Source organism: Zea mays, chromosome 3 (assembly GCF_902167145.1).
Source record: "Zea mays cultivar B73 chromosome 3, Zm-B73-REFERENCE-NAM-5.0, whole genome shotgun sequence".
NCBI lineage: Eukaryota > Viridiplantae > Streptophyta > Magnoliopsida > Poales > Poaceae > Zea > Zea mays.
Genome location: NC_050098.1, coordinates 179,845,225 through 179,865,179, shown reverse-complemented (window position 1 = coordinate 179,865,179; position 19,955 = coordinate 179,845,225). Strand labels below are relative to the sequence as shown.

General features: G+C 54.3%; 1 protein-coding gene across 7 annotated transcripts in view; it reads right to left on the bottom strand.

Moving 5' to 3' along the window:
• Positions 1-19,955, bottom strand: part of LOC103650955 (sister chromatid cohesion protein PDS5 homolog A) — a 96,278-nt gene that overhangs the window by 65,992 nt on the left and 10,331 nt on the right. For all 7 annotated transcript variants that reach the window (XR_002268151.2, XM_020550410.2, XM_020550411.1 and 4 more), the window contains 8 exons: positions 6,814-6,934; positions 6,418-6,630; positions 6,118-6,331; positions 5,883-6,025; positions 5,653-5,810; positions 5,428-5,577; positions 5,310-5,355; positions 5,044-5,235 (listed from right to left, as the gene is read on the bottom strand). Coding sequence is in view for 6 of the 7 variants with exons in the window: in XM_020550410.2 (XP_020405999.1) it covers positions 5,044-5,235; positions 5,310-5,355; positions 5,428-5,577; positions 5,653-5,810; positions 5,883-6,025; positions 6,118-6,331; positions 6,418-6,630; positions 6,814-6,934 (1,237 nt within the window). In the remaining variant the exon portion in view is untranslated. The remainder of the gene's footprint in view (positions 1-5,043; positions 5,236-5,309; positions 5,356-5,427; positions 5,578-5,652; positions 5,811-5,882; positions 6,026-6,117; positions 6,332-6,417; positions 6,631-6,813; positions 6,935-19,955) is intronic.

Below are 19,955 nucleotides of genomic sequence, written 5' to 3'. Positions count from 1 at the left end.
GTGCTGCTGGATCAGTCAAATGGTTCTACTGGTGCTGTTGACATGGCATCATCCGCACAGCAAAACAACAAGGTTGGGACTAAATCTGGGAGAGATGGGGGTCCGGTTGCCACTCACTGTCTTGCTCGGGTGGATTTGGCGCAGCCACAGGAGACCGGGACTGATGTTGGCATTGTCAACGTTGAAGCTCTAGGTGGTATTCAGGAAGTGACAGGAATTGTGCATGATCTCCGTCGCAGTAAGCGTCGCGCCGACTCGGTGAGCGAACACTCGCTTGATCGGGCGGAAAAACTTAAGGCGGGAAACAATCTGGACGATCTGCCTTCTAAAGGTAACAGTGATACTTTTGTTGATTTCCCAGATAATATTATTTCTGAGTCCCTTAAATCCATTGGTATTCTGGCGGGTAGCAATCCCGGTTCAGTTTCAATGTCTATTAGTATGCTAAAACAATTAGAGACTAATAGAGGTAAAGATCAACGAAAAAGTAATTACAAAAACGCTTTAGCTGATCTGTTGGAAAAGGAAGTAGAAGAGGAGGAAGAGTTAGATAGCTTCATTTTAAATAACTTGTGCGGGGATAGTATGCAAGCTGTGATGGATGGTAATGATGAGCTGATTATTTCAGCACGTACAAAACCACCTAGTCACGGCCCACAGCTTTCAAAGAGGAGGTCGGGTTCGAACATTTATTAATTGTTTCCCAATGAAAGGAATCTTTTGGAATAGTAATGGGTTTAAAGATGTTAAGAAACACAGATTTGTTACGGATCTTACCAAGGAGCATAATCTTTGTTTCATTGCGATTTCTGAAACAGGACGCAAAACCTTTTCAGATCATCTACTAAGGAATTTGTGTGCTGGGAAGAATTTCCTTTGGCACTGCAAAGAACCTCATGGTAGATCTGGGGGGATGCTTCTAGGAGTTGATCTTGATGTGTTTGATATAGGTGCCATTGAGGAAGGTGATTTCTTTATAAAGTTTAAATTACTTAATAAGGAGGATGGTTTCAAGTGGGCTCTGGTTTTTGTATATGGACCTGCTCAGGATTGCCTCAAACAAAGCTTCCTATCAGAGGTAGTTCGTTTGAGTAATACGGAGACATCACCTATTCTCATTGGGGGAGACTTTAATATTCTAAGATCTCCATCTGAGAAAAATAATGATAGATTTGACCATCGATGGCCATTTTTATTCAACGCCGTAATTGATGGTCTTGATCTGAGAGAGATGGACATGTCTGGGCGAAGGTTCACTTGGGCTAACTCTAGGGATAACCCGACTTATGAGAAATTGGATCGGATCCTAGTAGCCACAGAGTGGGAGGAAAAATATCCTAGAGCCGCAGTGCTTGCCCTTTCTAGAAATATCTCTGACCATACCCCTTTGCTTCTTAGTACGGGAATAAGATCTGTTCAAACAATACCTCCTTTCAAGTTTGAATTAGGATGGTTCTTTCGGGATGGATTTGTGGATATGGTTAAAGATATATGGATTAACGAGGCAGGGGGATCGAATCCGTTAGAGAAATGGCAAGCCAAGATTAGGAAAGTGCGTCAGTACTTAAGGGGATGGGCGCAGCATACCTCTGGTATTTTAAAAAAGGAAAAGAAGGAGATTATTTCCAAGCTTGATGAAATTGATAAGCGAGCTGAATCGGTTCCATTGAGTACATCAGAGTTGGATCTTCGCAATTTCCTTCAGAGTAGGCTAGCTCAGCTTCTCCGTGAAGAGGAAATAAAGTGGTACCAAAGGGCGAAGGTCAAGGAGCTCCTTGAGGGTGACAGTAACACCAAATATTTTCACATGGTCGCCAATGGGAAGCATAGAAAGAATCGTATCTTCCAAATGCATAATGGTGATCGTATGTTATATGAGGATAGGGAGTTAAAAAGTCATATAACTAGGTATTATAAAGATCTATTTGGCCCACCAGAAAGGTCGTCTTTTACTCTGGATGAGGATCTTAGAGATGATATAATACAAGTCACCCAGGCCGAGAATGAAGAGCTCATTAAGACTTTTTCAGAGGAAGAAGTCAAGGCGGCGGTGTTTAGTATGGAACATAACAAGGCACCTGGGCCTGATGGATTCCCAGTGGAATTTTATCAAGTCTGTTGGGATGTTATAAAAAATGATCTTATGGCTTTGTTCCATCTGTTCCATGTTGGGAACCTTCCCTTGTACAGTCTTAACTTTGGGACTATAGTCTTGCTTCCTAAGAGTAATGGGGTGATTACTGTTCAACAATATCGACCGATATGTCTCCTAAATGTTAGCTTCAAAATTTTCACAAAAGTGGCGACTAAGAGGATCACGGTGGTTGCGCAAAATGTAATCAGCCCATCGCAGACGGCTTTTCTTCCTGGAAGAAATATCATGGAGGGTGTGGTGGTCCTGCATGAAACCTTACATGAGCTTCACACCAAGAAAAGAGATGGGGTCATTTTCAAAATTGACTTTGAGAAAGCGTACGATAAGGTGAAGTGGAGCTTTGTCCAGCAAGTCCTTCGTATGAAAGGATTCTCAGATACGTGGTGTAGTTGGATTAAGACTTTTATGGAAGGGGGTCATGTGGCGGTTAAAGTTAATGATCAGATGGGTCCGTTTTTTCAGACTCAAAGAGGGGTTAGACAGGGTGACCCGTTGTCACCCATAATCTTTAATTTGGTAGCAGATATGCTTGCCACTTTGATTAAGAGAGCAAAGGTGAACGGGCAAGTAGTGGGTTTGGTACCGCACTTGGTAGATGGAGGGCTTTCCATTCTACAATATGCAGATGATACAATCTTGTTTATGGAGCACAACTTGGACAAGGCAACGAATATGAAACTCATATTATGTGCCTTTGAGCAGCTGTCTGGTCTGAAAATAAATTTCCACAAGAGTGAGGTCTTCTGCTATGGGAAGGCCAAAGAGGAGGAAGGGAGGTACACAAGATTGTTTAGCTGTAAAAGTGGAGGCATGCCTTTCAGATATCTTGGAATCCCTATGCACCATCGCAGGTTGGCTAATGGTGATTGGAAAACAGTGGAAACCAAATTTGAGAGAAAGCTAAGTAGTTGGAAAGGAAAGCTTATGTCCGTGGGAGGGCGGTTAGTGTTAATTAATTCTGTTCTAACCAGTCTTGCGATTTTTATGATGTCTTTCTTTGAAGTACCAAAAGGGGTGCTAGAGAAAATAGATTATTTCAGATCACGTTTTTTTTGGCAAGGTGATGGCCATAAGAAAAAATATAGGTTGGCAAGATGGGATGTACTTTGCCAACCTAAAGAGTTAGGCGGGTTAGGCATTTTGAATTTAGAGATTCAAAATAAATGCCTCTTAAGTAAATGGTTGTATAAACTTCTCAATGAAGAAGGAATGTGGCAATCGTTGCTGAGACGGAAATATTTGGCCAATCGAACTCTATCCCAAGCACAACGTCGGGCTTCGGATTCTCACTTTTGGAGTGGCCTTATGAAGATTAAGGATCTATTCATGAGTAAAGGTACCTTTCAGGTAAAAGATGGGTCCCAAACGCGTTTCTGGGAGGACAATTGGCTTGGGTTGGGAGCGCTAAAATTTCGATTTCCTCGTTTGTATAATCTTGCAAGGAGGAAGAATTCAACTGTTGCCTTTGTCTTCTCCACAGTACCCTTAAACATATCATTCCGTAGGGGATTGGTGCACCAGTTGAGGGCTCAATGGTTTCAACTAGTGTCGTTGGTGGCGTATACCAATTTGACTACTAACAGGGATTCATTCAGATGGGACCTCACTGCCAATGGGTTGTTCTCTGTTCAGTCCCTGTATCAGGCAATTCTTAACAATGGGGCGGTTAGGGATAACAAGGACCTTTGGAAGCTTAAGATACCTCTGAAAATAAAAGTTTTTATGTGGTACCTCAAAAGAGGTGTAACTTTAACAAAGGATAACTTGGCCAGGAGGAATTGGCCTGGTAATCAGACCTGTTGCTTTTGTAGCAGACTGGAGACAATAAATCACCTGTTTTTCAGGTGTACTTATGCGTCTTTCATCTGGCGTTTGGTTCAGATAAGCACAGGGTTGAGACCACCTCGGGATGCAAACGATTTGTTTGGGGACTGGGCAAGGGTGCTATCAGTCAAATCACGTCGTTTACTACTAACTGCAGCATCTGCAATTTGCTGGGCTATTTGGTTAAGCAGGAATGATGTGACTTTCAATAAATCTTCTCCTAAATCTTGTCTGCAGGTAACCTTCAGGGCAACATATTGGTGTCGCTTCTGGGCACAGCTACAGCTTAAGATGGAGGACCAAGAGTTAATAAAATCTTCATGTCGCAAGATGGAGATGGTGCTACTAAAGTTTTTTCGCAATTTCGGATGGGGAGCTGCTTGGCGATTAACGTTGTAGTACCTTTGGTCTTGTCATAGGTGGTCTTGGGTGCAGTCATGTGTTTTGTCAAGGCAGTAAGCTGCCTTCAGTTGTAAACGTTGGCCGTAGCCTCTCTAGAGGTCAAGGTCGGACTATGTTTCCATTATCAAAAAAAATTTGGAGGCAAACAAGAGAAACTACTTTGTGGCTATTTCAGATCCACTATCGTGCTATTGTGAATTTGTGATGATTTGTAGTTTATGAGCTGTAACAGCTGTTTGGTTGCTTGGTATTTGGCTAGTAAGGCGTCGCCTAGGCGTTCAGGCGGTGGCTGGACGCCTAGTTCCGCGTAGCCGCCTTTAAAACCATGCTAATGGTAGATAATAGGCACGTGTAAAAGATGAGATAAAAGCACATTTCATTTCATTTCCTTAATCCATGTTCCATGTTGACACGTCCCGTGATGAATGTGTTGAAAGGAGTTATCAGGAGGATTGGTTGATGAATAAATAGGATTCTGCAACCATGATTAGGGAGAATATATGCCAAAAAATAATTGAGCATGTGTACAGTCTACAGTGAAAACTAATGGCTATGAACTATAGCATTTCCCTGTTCATAATGGTTGTATCTCGGAGGATAAAGGTAGGAGAAATCAAAAAAGTGTGCAGTCTTATAGACAGAAAGGGCTGAAAGAGTATTACTCTGGTCACGCGGCCTTTTGCAAAACTGGTTCCCTCATTTATTAGTTCATCCAAATCCTTAAATATGTTATTATCTTTCATCTGGTGCAAATTTTCAAAGCACTCTTCAGCTTTGGAAATATCTGGAAAGGATGTTGCCATCTTTCTGAATGCCGCACGGATTCTCTTCTGCATTTCTTCTGATGATTCCTCCTACAGCACAAGCAGGCTTCAATTTGAGAAATAAGATCAACTGTTGTTGCCAATAGATTAATGAATTGACAAACCTTCCTTGCTCGAAGTGATAAATATGTTTGCATCTCCAGTTGTAACCTAAAAGTAAAGTTTCTTCAGCATCAAGTGGTGGTGTCTAGCACTTAAATACTATGTGTGTTAGATATCTACCGTCTCTTCTGAGAAAAAATGATGTTCAAAGCCTTAATATGTTCTGGTTTGAAATAAGAAAAGAACGCAATCCAATGGGTCGCCCTCTCTTTTGGAGAAAGAGAGAATGGAAAGAGTTCTTCAGCAAATATAAGCTCCATATTCTGTGGCCTGCCATAAAAAAGAAGCCAGAATTCAGAACTGTGGGCAGGATCCTATCTACAAAGGGGAGAAAAAAGGACAAACCTGAAGGATTCAATATCATTATCGAAACAAAGAACTATAAGTTTAGCTGGGATTTGTTCATAATGAGTGTTGACTGTGGCAGTTCCTTTTGAGCATTTCTCACAGTAATCCCGATACAGCTCCAACAACTTGTGCATTACATTTTTTCTAACGGATGCCTGAAAAGCATGTTTGGGTGAAGCATTGTAGAGAAATAACTGCACTGAAAAACATCATTAGTTCATACTCACTTTTTTGTCACGTAGTCTCTCAGCTGCATGTAATATCAGTTTAGCAGAAGAGCTAAGGTTTGATTTGGCTAAATCACAGACTGTGTGAACAGCTCGGATCCTCACTTTCTCATCAAAATCTAGTAACCTCCCTTCAAGTGATGCTGCCAAAAAATGAAAATGAATGTTAACATTAAAAAGGTGCTAACTGCTAACACAGCAATCTAGATAAAATGACAACTAAAAGCAGCCTTACAAAGTATATGTTGTGCTTCATCCCTAGACACATCCATATAGCACGCTTTGGCTGCATCAATTGCGGCAATTCTAACTTCTGCAGATTTGTCAGAGAATCTCCTTAGAAATTCTATAAAAACCATCTTGTTTTCTTGACCAAACTGAAGATTAGATAGGGCAAGAAGCCTCCCAATAAGGTGAACTGCCTCCAGCCTTATATCAACTTGGTCACTCTACAGAGGTAGATGCTACAAAACTCAGGAATAATATTATGCAGGTACAAGTACAATGGTGTAACAAAGAACGGAGGATAGCATACAAGAAGTTCATGCGTCAAGCTCGGAATGACAGCGAAAAGGATCTGGGGTGCACACTGGAATATTTCAAGAATAATTTTATGATATAATCTCCTAAGTTCAGTAACAGGCATGTCCTTGTTAAAAATGCATGAGGACAAAAAACTGTGAATGATAGGCTCCAATTTGTCAGCACAATTTTCAATGATGTTAAAAGCTAGCTTGTGGGATGCTCCCTGCATGGGCAAAAAAAGAAAAAGATATTAAACATTAGCTGATAATCTACTTGGACTGAAGAACGAATAATGTACGCACCCACGTGTCACGTGTGTATTTGCCCAGACCACAAGAACTACGTGCATTAGAGAAACATCTATTCAACCAATAAAATAACTAAAGTAAATAAAAAAATAATGCACCTTGTCATCTTTTACTAAATTGCGTAAAATCACATCTACAAGAGACTGAGTAACTTTCTCATTCAATATTTGTGTCATCATTGATAGCATAGCTTGGTGCACACTCTTTTGAAGACCATGCCTGTAAAAAGGTTCACATAAACGAAGTTAAGTAGTTGACCTAAAGGCTTCATATTAAACTTCTACAGTCAAGCAATTATCCAGCAGACAAATATGAAACTGCCAAATACAAATTACAAAAAAATAAGAGCATAACACACCAAAATAATTCTAACAACAATGCAAGACTTTTTTAAAAAAAAATACAATTAACAAAGAGGCACAAAGAAAACATGACAAAATCTGACATCATGGATATACACACATAATTATAGAGTTGCAATGTACATATTGTGTTGATTAACATTGAATCTATTGCAATTTGCGAGTTGCTAAAAAATTGGTCAAAGTGCCAAACTCTGGTCATGGTCAAGCAATGAAATGAGCATGAGGCATCGTTGATCGTACTATACTATGTGATATTGAAGGTATGTATTTGTTCGGCAAAACATTTTCCAAAAAATTACAAGAATGTTTCTGACTATGTTTTGAGCAACGGTGAAATGTCCACATGACAAGAAATAATGTTATGACTGGTATCGCCTATGCGCGTCAGAAAATGGACCTGTCATGTGGGGCAAACGGTATTCACGTAAGCCTAGGATAAGGGAACGGTCAGGCCAGTGGTTAACATTAGATCAGTCAAGTTGGTTAGAATAGATAGAATCAGTTGTGATTGAGTTCGTTAGTTTGGATAAGCCTTAGCAGCTAGATCTCATTTGTTAGTTCGGATAGGTCTTAGCAGTTTTATCTCCTATTATTGGGGGAAGAGTCGATTAGCCTTAGGCCTATATAATTAGGATTTTGTAATCAGGAAAGACAAGCAATAAATCATATTATCTTCCTCACCTACTCTCCAGCAAAAATAGATAGCCGAGGGGCAAAACCTTGTGCTGCCAACACCGGTGGCTACGCCTTGCGCAGCTAGGGGTCGCCGCCTCCGGCACCCCTCAACTCCATTGGAACACGTCACAACATCTTGGTACCGGATTCCAGGCCATCCTCCCCACCACTTCCGCCGCCCAAATCCATCTCTTCACCACCATCCGACGCAGTCTCATCAACCTCTGTTATGGCGGAACCCAACACATCCGCCCTAGTCACCACCATCCAATCCCTTGCAGTAACGGTGGAATCCCTCAAGCTTTCTGTCGGGGACCATAATTAGGGGTACCCTCAAGACGCCTAATTCTCAGCTGGTAACCCCCATCAGCATAAAGCTGCAAAGGCCTGATGGGTACGATTAAGTCAGGGATCAGTCCACACGAGTGACTCGATCACGCTTCACCCGAGCCTAGCCTCGGCCAAGGGCAGCCGACCTCGAGAGACTTCCGTCTCGCCCGAGGCCCCCTTTTTATGGCGGACACATCACCGGCTCGCCCGAGGCCTTGGCTTCGCTCAGAAGCAACCTTGACTAAATCGCCGCACCGACTGACCAAATTGCAGGGGCATTTAACGCAAAGGTGGCCTGACACCTTCATCCTGACACGCGCCCCCGGCAGAGCCGAAGTGACCGCCGTCACTCCACCGCTCCACTGGCCAGTCTGACAGAAGGACAGCGCCGCCTGCGCCACTCCGCCTGCAGTGCCACTCGACAGAGTGAGTCTGACAGGCAGTCAGTCCTTGCCAAAGGCGCCACGGCGAACTCCGCCCCGCCCGACCCCAGGGCTCGGACTCGGGCTAAGACCCGGAAGACGGCGAACTCCGCTCCGCCCGACCCCAGGGCTCGGACTCGGGCTAAGACCCGGAAGACGGCGAACTCCGCTCCGCCCGACCCCAGGGCTCGGACTCGGGCTAAGACCCGGAAGACGGCGAACTCCGCTCCGCCCGACCCCAGGGCTCGGACTCGGGCTAAGACCCGGAAGACGGCGAACTCCGCTCCGCCCGACCCCAGGGCTCGGACTCGGGCTAAGACCCGGAAGACGGCGAACTCCGCTCCGCCCGACCCCAGGGCTCGGACTCGGGCTAAGACCCGGAAGACGGCGAACTCCGCTCCGCCCGACCCCAGGGCTCGGACTCGGGCTAAGACCCGGAAGACGACGAAACTCCGCTTCGCCCGACCCCAGGGCTCGGACTCGGGCTAAGACCCGGAAGACGACGAAACTCCGCCTCGCCCGACCCCAGGGCTCGGACTCCGCCCTGGCCTCAGCCGAACGACTTCCGCCTCGCCCGACCCCATGGCTCGGTCTCGGCCACGGCAACGGAAGGCAGACTCAACCTCGGCTTCGGAGGAACCCCCACGTCGCCCTGCCTAGGGCACAGACCGCCACGTCAACAGGAAGCGCCATCATCATCCTACCCCGAATCGACTCGGGTCACGGAGAACAAGACCGGCGTCCCATCCGGCCAGCTCCGCCGGAGGGGCAATGATGGCGCTCCACAAGCTCTATGACGACGGCGGCCCCCAGCTCTCTTACGGAAGCAGGACGACGTCAGCAGGGACTCGACCGCTCCAACAGCTGTCCCTCCACCAGGCTCCGCCGCACCTCCGACAGCCACGACATCACGCCAGCAGGGTGCCCAGATCTCTCCGGCTGCCACATTGGCATGTACCTAGGGCGCTAGCTCTCCCTCCGCTAGACACGTAGCACTCTGCTACACCCCCCATTGTACACCTGGATCCTCTCCTTACGACTATAAAAGGGAGGACCAGGGCCTTCTTAGAGAGGGTTGGCCGCGCGGGACCGAGGACGGGACAGGCGCTCTCTTGGGGCCGCTCGCTTCCCTCACCCGCGTGGACGCTTGTAACCCCCCTACTGCAAGCGCACCCGACCTGGGCGCGGGACGAACACGAAGGCCGCGGGACTTCCACCTCTCTCACGCTCGACTCCGGCCACCTCGCCTCTCCCCCCTTCACGCTCGCCCACGCGCTCGACCCATCTGGGCTGGGGCACGCAGCACACTCACTCGTCGGCTTAGGGACCCCCCTGTCTCGAAACGCCGACAGTTGGCGCGCCAGGTAGGGGCCTGCTGCGTGCTGACGAACAGCTCCCCGTCAAGCTCCAGATGGGCAGTCTCCAGCAACCTCTCCGGCCCGGGACGGTGCTTCGTTTCGGGACTCTTGAGTTCATGTCCTTCGACGGCAGCTACGACATGATACTTCTTCCACCGCCGCGCGACTACGACAATGGCGGCCGACAACCCGCCCGCCGGCGGCGGAATCGACGACGTCTTCCCCGCGTGGTGGAAGGGCAACATTCGGGCTCGCTCCGTTCTCTCCCCCGCCAACGGAGGAGGCGGGGCCGTCAAGGCCAGGTGGGAGGCCGCGAATCAACGCCCTCGACGCCCCGACGGAAGGCACGCCGGACGTCGACCTCGCGTTCAAGACGGAGGCAAGCGCCGTCCCCCCGCGGCACGCTGACCCCGAGCAAGAAGACGACGCCGGCGCGCTCGCGGAAAGCCTGCAGGACGTCGCCCTCGAACCAGAGATGACGGTGCAACCAGTCCCCGATGTGACTACGTCGCTCCTCGTCGACAAAAAGGTACCGACTAACTCCCATCTTGCGTCATTTCGACTCGGCCTCAACCCGCCAAACGACCTCGTTTTGGCGGGCGCTCTCATTGAGGCGAGTGCAACCCCACTGAGGTTCCGTATGCGGTCGCCTTGGGACCGACTGACGGACGTCTCGACCTACGGGCCCTCTGGGTCCGAGGAAGATGACGATCCCAGCATCGGTTGGGATTTCTCCGGACTTGGCAACCCCAGTGCCGTGCGGGACTTCATGACCGCATGTGACTACTGCCTATCCGACTGTTCCGATGGAAGCCGCAGCCTTGGCGACGAGAGCTGCGGCCCAAGCCGCGAATGTTTCCACATCGAGCTAGGGGATCCCTCCGAAGGCAACCATCTTGGCATGCCGGAGGACGGTGATCTCCCTAGGCCGGTGCCTCGCGCCGACATCCCACGGGAGCTAGCTGTGGTCCCCGCTCCGGCGGGGGGTTACGACCCACAACTCGAGCAAGTCCGCGAGGCGCAGGCCAGGCTCAACGAGGGAACAGGAGCGCTTGAGCCGATCCGTCAGGACGTCGGACAAGCATGGGTGGGCCAACCCCTGGCCGGAGAAATACGTCACCTGCCCCAAGGTCTCCAGCACCGCGTCGCCAACGATGTCAGGATCAGGCCGCCGCCCGCATCCAGCGGGGTTGGTCAGAACCTGGCAACCGCAGCAATGCTCATCCGCGCGATGCCGGAGCCGTCAACCACCGAGGGTCGGCGAATCCAGGGAGAACTCAAGAATCTCCTGGAAGGCGCTGCGGCCCGGCGGGCCGAGAGCACTGCCTCCCGAAGGCAAGGTTATCCCTCGGAACCTCATGCCGCGACTTCCCGATTCATGCGGGAAGCCTCGGTCTACACCGGGCGCACGCGCAACACCGCGCCTGCGGCCCCGGGCCACCTCGGCAACGAGCACCATCGACGCGACCGTCGGGCTCACCTCGACGAAAGGGTGCGCCGAGGCTACCACCCCAGGCGTGGGGGGCGCTACGACAGCGGGGAGGATCGGAGTCCCTCGCCCGAACCACCCGGTCCGCAGGCCTTCAGTCGGGCCATCCGACGGGCGCCATTCCCGACCCGGTTCCGACCCCCGACTACTATCACGAAGTACTCGGGGGAAACGAGACCGGAACTGTGGCTCGCGGACTACCGCCTTGCCTGCCAACTGGGTGGAACGGACGACGACAACCTCATCATCCGTAACCTCCCCCTGTTCCTCTCCGACACTGCTCGCGCCTGGTTGGAGCACCTGCCTCCGGGGCAGATCTCCAACTGGGACGACTTGGTCCAAGCCTTCGCTGGCAATTTCCAGGGCACATACGTGCGCCCCGGGAATTCTTGGGACCTTCGAAGCTGCCGGCAACAGCCGGGGGAGCCGCTTCGGGACTACATCCGGCGATTCTCGAAGCAGCGCACCGAGCTGCCCAACATCACCGACTCGGATGTCATCGGCGCGTTCCTCGCCGGCACCACTTGCCGCGACCTGGTGAGCAAGCTGGGTCGCAAAACCCCCACCAGGGCGAGCGAGCTGATGGACATCGCCACCAAGTTCGCCTCTGGCCAGGAGGCGGTCGAGGCTATCTTCCGAAAGGACAAGCAGCCCCAGGGCCGCCCATCGGAAGAAGCTCCCGAGGCGTCTGCTCCGCGCGGCGCCAAGAAGAAAGGCAAGAAGAAGTCGCAATCGAAACGCGACGCCGCTGACGCGGACCTTGTCGCCGCCGCCGAGTATAAGAACCCTCGGAAGCCCCCCGGAGGTGCAAACCTCTTCGACAAGATGCTCAAGGAGCCGTGCCCCTACCATCAGGGGCCCGTCAAGCACACCCTCGAGGAGTGTGTTATGCTTCGGCGTCACTTCCACAGGGCCGGGCCACCCGCCGAGGGTGGCAGGGCCCGCGACGACGACAAAAACGAAGATCACCTAGCAGGAGAGTTCCCCGAGGTCCGCGACTGCTTCATGATCTATGGAGGGCATGCGGCGAATACCTCGGCTCGGCACCGCAAGCAAGAGCGCCGGGGGGTCTGCTCGGTGAAGGTGGCGGCGCCAGTCTACCTAGACTGGTCCGACAAGCCCATCACTTTCGACCAGGCCGACCACCCCGATCATGTGCCGAGCCCGGGGAAATACCCGCTCGTCGTCGACCCCGTTGTCGGCGATGTCAGGCTCACCAAGGTCCTGATGGATGGGGGCAGCTGCCTCAACATCATCTACGCCGAGACCCTCAAGCTCCTGCGCGTCGATCTGTCCTCCGTCCGAGCAGGCGCTGCGCCCTTCCACGGGATCATCCCTGGGAAGCGCGTCCAGCCCCTCGGGCGACTCGACCTCCCCGTCTGCTTCGGGACACCCTCCAACTTCCGAAGGGAGACCCTGACGTTCGAGGTGGTCGGGTTCCGAGGAACCTACCACGCCGTGCTAGGGAGGCCATGCTACGCGAAGTTCATGGCCGTCCCCAACTACACCTACTTGAAGCTCAAGATGCCGGGCCCCAACGGGGTCATCACCGTCGGCCCCACGTACAAACACGCGTTCGAATGCGACGTGGAGTGCGTGGAGTACGCCGAGGCCCTCGCCGAGTCCGAGGCCCTCATCGCCGACCTGGAGAACCTCTCCAAGGAGGTGCCAGACGTGAAGCGCCACGCCGGCAACTTCGAGCCAGCGGAGACGGTCAAGGCCGTCCCTCTCGACCCCAGTGGCGACACCACCAAGCAGGTCCGGATCGGTTCCGGGCTCGACCCTAAATAGGAAGCAGTGCTCGTCGACTTTCTCCGCGCAAACGCCGACGTCTTTGCGTGGAGTCCCTCGGACATGCCCGGCATACCGAGGGATGTCGCCGAGCACTCGCTGGATATTCGGGCCGGAGCCCGACCCGTCAGGCAGCCTCTGCGCCGATTCGACGAGGAGAAGCGCAGAGTGATTGGCGAAGAGATCCACAAGCTAATGGCAGCAGGGTTCATCAAAGAGGTATTCCATCCCGAATGGCTTGCCAACCCTGTGCTTGTGAGGAAGAAAGGGGGGAAATGGCGGATGTGTGTAGACTACACTGGTCTCAACAAAGCATGTCCGAAGGTTCCCTACCCTCTGCCTCGCATCGACCAAATCGTGGATTCCACCGCTGGGTGCGAAACCCTGTCCTTCCTCGATGCCTACTCAGGGTATCACCAGATCCGGATGAAAGAGTCCGACCAGCTCGCGACTTCTTTCATCACGCCGTTCGGCATGTACTGCTATGTCACCATGCCGTTCGGTTTGAGGAATGCGGGCGCGACGTACCAGCGGTGCATGAACCATGTGTTCGGCGAACACATCGGTCGCACAGTCGAGGCCTACGTCGATGACATCGTAGTCAAGACAAGGAAGGCTTCCGACCTCCTCTCCGACCTTGAAGTGACATTCCGGTGTCTCAAGGCGAAAGGAGTCAAGCTTAATCCTGAGAAGTGTGTCTTTGGGGTGCCCCGAGGCATGCTCCTAGGGTTCATCGTCTCCGAGCGAGGCATCGAAGCCAACCCGGAGAAGATCGCGGCCATCACCAGCATGGGACCCATCAAGGACTTAAAAGGGGTACAGAGGGTCATGGGATGCCTCGCGGCCCTGAGCCGCTTCATCTCACGCCTCGGCGAAAGAGGTCTGCCTCTGTACCGCCTCTTAAGGAAGGCCGAGTGTTTCGCTTGGACCCCCGAGGCCGAGGAAGCCCTCGGCAACCTGAAGGCGCTCCTTACAAAGGCGCCTGTCTTGGTGCCCCCGGCGGACGGAGAAGCCCTCTTGGTCTACGTCGCCGCGACCACTCAGGTGGTTAGCGCCGCGATTGTGGTCGAAAGGCAAGAGGAAGGGCATGCATTGCCCGTTCAGAGGCCGGTCTACTTCATCAGCGAAGTGTTGTCCGAGACTAAGATCCGCTACCCACAAGTTCAAAAGCTGTTGTATGCTGTGATCCTGACAAGGCGGAAGCTGCGACACTACTTCGAGTCTCATCCGGTAACTGTGGTGTCATCCTTCCCCCTGGGGGAGATCATCCAGTGCCGAGAGGCCTCGGGCAGGATCGCAAAGTGGGCGGTGGAAATCATGGGCGAAACGATCTCGTTCGCCCCTCGGAAGGCCATCAAGTCCCAGGTGTTGGCGGATTTCGTGGCCGAATGGGTCGACACCCAGCTGCCAACGACTCCGATCCAACCGGAGCTCTGGACCATGTTTTTCGACGGGTCGCTGATGAAGACGGGGGCCGGCGCGGGCCTGCTCTTCATCTCGCCCCTCGGAAAGCACTTACGCTACGTGCTGCGCCTCCATTTCCCGGCGTCCAACAATGTGGCCGAGTACGAAGCTCTGGTCAACGGATTGCGGATCGCCATCGAGCTAGGGGTCAGACGCCTCGACGCCCGCGGTGATTCACAGCTCGTCATCGACCAAGTCATGAAGAACTCCCACTGCCGCGACCCGAAGATGGAGGCCTACTGCGACGAGGTTCGGCGCCTGGAAGACAAGTTCTTCGGGCTCGAGCTCAACCACATCGCTCGGCGCTACAACGAAACCGCAGACGAGCTGGCTAAGATAGCCTCGGGGCGAACGACAGTCCCCCCGGACGTCTTCTCCCGGGATCTGCATCAACCCTCCGTCAAGCTCGACGACGCGCCCGAGCCCGAGGTACCCTCGGCCCAGCCCGAGGTACCCTCGGCACGGCCCGAGGTACCCTCGGCAGAGCCCGAGGTACCCTCGGCCCCCGAGGGCGGGGCACTGAACGTCGAGGAAGGGCAGAGCGGGGCCACGCCAGACCAAGATTGGCAGGCCCCGTACCTGCAATATCTCCGCCGAGGGGAGCTACCCCTCGACCAAGTCGAGGCTCGGCGGGTAGCGCGACGCGCCAAGTCATTCGTCTTGCTGGGCGACGAAGAGGAGCTCTACCACCGCAGCCCCTCGGGCATCCTCCAGCGATGCATCTCCATCGCCGAAGGTCGGGAACTGCTGCAAGAAATACACTCGGGGGCTTGCGGCCACCACGCAGCGCCCCGAGCCCTTGTCGGAAATGCTTTCCGGCAAGGCTTCTACTGGCCAACGGCGGTGGCTGACGCCACTAGAATTGTCCGCACCTGCGAAGGGTGCCAATTCTATGCGAAGCGGACACACCTGCCCGCTCAGGCTCTGCAAACAATACCCGTCACTTGGCCCTTCGCTGTATGGGGTCTGGACCTCGTCGATCCCTTGCAGAAGGCGCCCGGGGGCTACACGCACCTGCTGGTCGCCATCGACAAATTCTCCAAGTGGATCGAGGTCCGACCTCTGAACAGCATCAGGTCCGAGCAGGCGGTGGCGTTCTTCACCAACATCATCCATCGCTTCGGGGTCCCGAACTCCATCATCACCGACAACGGCACCCAGTTCACCGGCAAAAAATTCTTGGATTTTTGCGAGGATCACCATATCCGGGTGGACTGGGCCGCCGTGGCTCATCCCATGTCGAATGGGCAAGTAGAGCGTGCCAACGGCATGATTCTACAAGGGCTCAAGCCTCGGATCTACAACGACCTCAACAAATTCGGCAAGCGATGGATGAAGGAACTCCCCTCTGTGGTCTGGAGCCTAAGGACGACGCCGAGTCGTGCCACGGGCTTCACGCCGTTTTTCCTGGTCTACGGGGCTGAAGCTATCTTGCCCACTGACCTGGAATACGGCTCCCCGAGGGCGAGGGCCTACACCAAACAAAGCAACCAAGCCAGCCGAGAGGAATCGCTGGACCAGCTGGAGGAAGCTCGGGACAGGGCCTTACTACACTCGGCGCGGTATCAACAGTCCCTGCGACGCTACCACGCCCGAGGGGTCCGGTCCCGAGAACTCCAGGTGGGCGATCTGGTGCTTCGGTTGCGGCAAGACACCCGAGGGAGGCACAAGCTCACGCCCCCCTGGGAAGGGCCATTCGTCATCGCCAAAGTTCTGAAGCCCGGAACATACAAGCTGGCCAACAATCAAGGCGAAATCTACGGCAACGCTTGGAACATCAAACAGCTACGTCGCTTCTACCCTTAAGATGTTTTCAAGTTGTTCATATACCTCGCGCCTACGCAAAGTTTAGTCGTCAAGGAAGGGTCGGCCTAGCCTCGGCAAAGCCCGACCCTCCCTCGGGGGCTAAAAGGGGGGAGACCCCCTCTGCGTCGAATTTTTCCTCGAAAAAGGATCTCTTTTTAGCAGGATTTCTTTCGTGCTTCTTGACTACTTCGGAAAGCGGATCCTGGAAACGACGGAGTACACGTAAGCAGCCAAGGCTGACCGAGCCGAGGGACTCCTACGCCTCCGGGATACGGATACCTCACTCATCACCTTCTGCGATAAGTAACTTGCGCTCGGATAAAGCGACTCCGTGGACCGAACAAGTCTTCACGTTCGGAAGCTCTCCTGCCGAAGCAGTCCTTCAAGCCTTCTCGACTAAGTCGGGGACAGGGCCTCATGGACGGGTGAAAGTACGCGTAAGCGGCAAGGCCGACCGAGCCGAGGGATTCCCACGCCTCGGGGATACGGATACCTCACTCGTCCCTTCCGCGAAAAGCAACTCTCGCTCACACAAACATCCCTGTTACCGACAGAGTCCAGATGCTCGAAACAAGAGGAAAAAAGACGCAGCTTCGCAAGCGCGGCGAGGGTGTGTTTTTCTGGCCTCGGCGACCGCAGAAAGCACACGCTACAAGATGATCTGATCCTGCAGGCTCGGGTCTTCACGCTGAAGGGAGCCGTAGCACCCTCGGCATCGACGACGTCTTCAGCAAAGTCCGACCCAGCCTCGGGCGGCGACGCGGTCCAGGGACTCCTCCGGGAATCCGGCCCGAGCAGGCGGCTCGACCGGTTACCCCTGGGGCCTCGGTCAACCGGCTTCCAAGGGCGCCAGCCCGACCCGAGGCCTCGACTGATCGACTTTGGCGTCGGCTCCGCTGACGGACAACACGACTAGGCTCCGGCCAACCAGGTTCCCATTCTCGAGCCAACTCCGCCTCTGTTCATACTGATATCGCTACCCCTGGCCTCGGTCCACCGAAGGGCGGCCGAGGGGTCTCTTTAACTAAGCTAGAGGAACCCCAGACAACAAGGCCGAACGGGCCGAGGGATTCCTACGCCTCCGGGATACGGATACCTCACCCGTCACCTTGACACGGGGCGACTCATGCTTGGTAAAGCGGTTCGGATAATCAACAGGCGAGACTTAGTGCTCGAAAATGACGAAAAAACACGGCTCCGTGCCGAAATTACATACATGTTCAGGCCCCGATAGCCGCAATGAACAGAAAACACTGGCATTCGAAGTGCCATTACGAACGGAACTCCGGTTCCCCCTCCGCAGGCACGAACGACCCCACTCCGAGGGGGAAGGCCTGCGGAGCAACTGAAGGCCGACGAATGGTGCGCCGTCACCTGCTCCAGCAGCGGCGACGACGACGCCTTCTGCTCCGAGGGACCAAGCAGCGGCAACGCCGACCTCAGGCTAGATGCCGCTGCCAGGAGGCCCCCGCCCATGCCAAAACTCGTAAGGCAAGGACGGGCAGAAGGCCGTAGAGTTGGAGGTCAGCCCGTGGCCGGCCCCGGCTATCTCGCCGGCAGCAGAACCTCTTCAAGCTGCCATGGCGGACGCCGGCACCGCGAGCGGCTCCGAAGCCACCCGCGCCTGAAAGCCAGGCACGCTGCAGCTGCCAGCGCCACGGACGACGGCCGCCTTTCCCTCCGATCACTGAGTGAAGGAGCGGGCCGCCGCCCACGCGGGGGCCGACCTCAACTCGGCGCACTCCCCTCCCCAGCCCTGGTGATGAAAATCCTTGAGGCTGAGGGAGGGGAAGAGGCCGCAGCCCGGCTCGCTTTCCCCCACCATCAAACCGGAGGTCGCCATCTCAGGTGACCGCCGGCGGAGGGGAGCAGCCGGGCAGCGTGATGAAAATCCTTGAAGCCGAACGATGGCTGAGAGGTACCAACTCCCATGGAGTTGCGTTCCTACAACGAGGAGGCGGAGAGGCGGCGGATACCCCCCATCCGGGGGCTTGGAAGATGGGAAGACACGACGCTTAAGGGAGGAAGAAGACATGGTTGCCTTCCGAAAGGAGTCTCCCTCCTTTTAAAGGCAACTCTCCCTACGTGCGCCCCCAGGCGCCGCAAGCCGAGTCTTCTACGACACGCTCCAAGGCCCTCCCCTGCGACTCGGGGGCTGGGTCCCGCATGTCATGCAAGCCGGCTCAGGGCAGAAGAAGCCAAACCGCCGCGCGTGGTGCGCACGACCGTCCAGCGGTTACAAGCGACCCCCCATTTTCGCCCAGACCAACGGGCAGAAGGGGCGGGCAGCCATGCAGGCGGCATGCAACCGCGCCAGATGGGCGCGCTTCTCCGACTTCTGACACGCCAGCTTGGGAACCCAGGCCCACGCGTCGAGCAACCGGCGCGCCAGTTGCTGCATGCAAGCAACCGCACCGCCACTTGTGCCACCATCGCGCCTCTTCGGTTGCGGAGCCAATGCCGCGACTCGAGGCGACCCATCAGCGCCAGCCTGGCGCGTCGGTCAAAGCGACCGAAAGTGGGCCGGCAGTAATAGCGGTGGCAGGCGGGCGGGCGCAGCGGTCACGTCGTCAGCCAGGCTCACGTTTCATCCTGGGACAGCAAGAGAGCCTCCTCTCACGGCGTGGAGACGGTGCACCCGTGACCCGTTCCTCGAACGGATCGCACGCGCGCAACGGCCGCCCCGCCAACCACTCGCCCCGTCGCATTAACTCCGCGGCGGGACACGCGGCGCCTCTGGCAGGAGGAGCGCGCGACGCTTCACCTTCGCCGTAATAATCGCGTCAGAAAAGGTACGCCACGTCGTCCGATTTCGTATCCTTTTCCATTTTCCTCTTTCTCTATCTCTTGCAACAGGGACCGGGAAAGGGGGATACCCCGAAAGGGATCCTTCTCCGCGAAGGAACCGGGCTCCGAGCCCCCCACTACTGATCAGGGGTTCGAAGGCTGGCCCTCCGAAGGGTTCAACAGCCGCCTCAGATCGCGTGGGCCCGACACCCACTACTGGTCAGGGGTTCGAAGGCCAGCCCCCCGAAGGGTTCCATGGCCGCCTCAGGCTACTCGGGCTCCGCGCCCATTACTGATCAGGGGTTCGAAGGCTGGCCCCCGAAGGGTTCACAGTCGCCTCAGACACCGAGCGAGGGATGACCAGGGGTACGTTCGATACATAACCAAGGCTCGGGCTGCGCTCCCGAGGTACCCTAGGACATTTCCGAGACCAGCGGGAACGATCTTGTAACGGAATCCCATCGGAGGGAGGCATCGAGCCCTCGGGCCCCGTCGCCAGGGGACCGGGTCCGGCAAATCACCCGCAGGTACTTTTGGGCGTGCCTCTGGGCCCCTAGCCGACCCCCAACGAACGGGGCACGGACGTCCACTCGGATTACCCGCTTGCAGCTCACCGGAGACACCATGTTCGGTGCCCATCGAGGGTAACATGGCGCACTCCCCCCCTCCTTGCGAAAAGGCGACGTAGGGGCGTATGTAAAAAGTCGAGTCTGTCCCTGATCGCCCTCTCGCCCTGTGCAGAGGCTCGGGGGC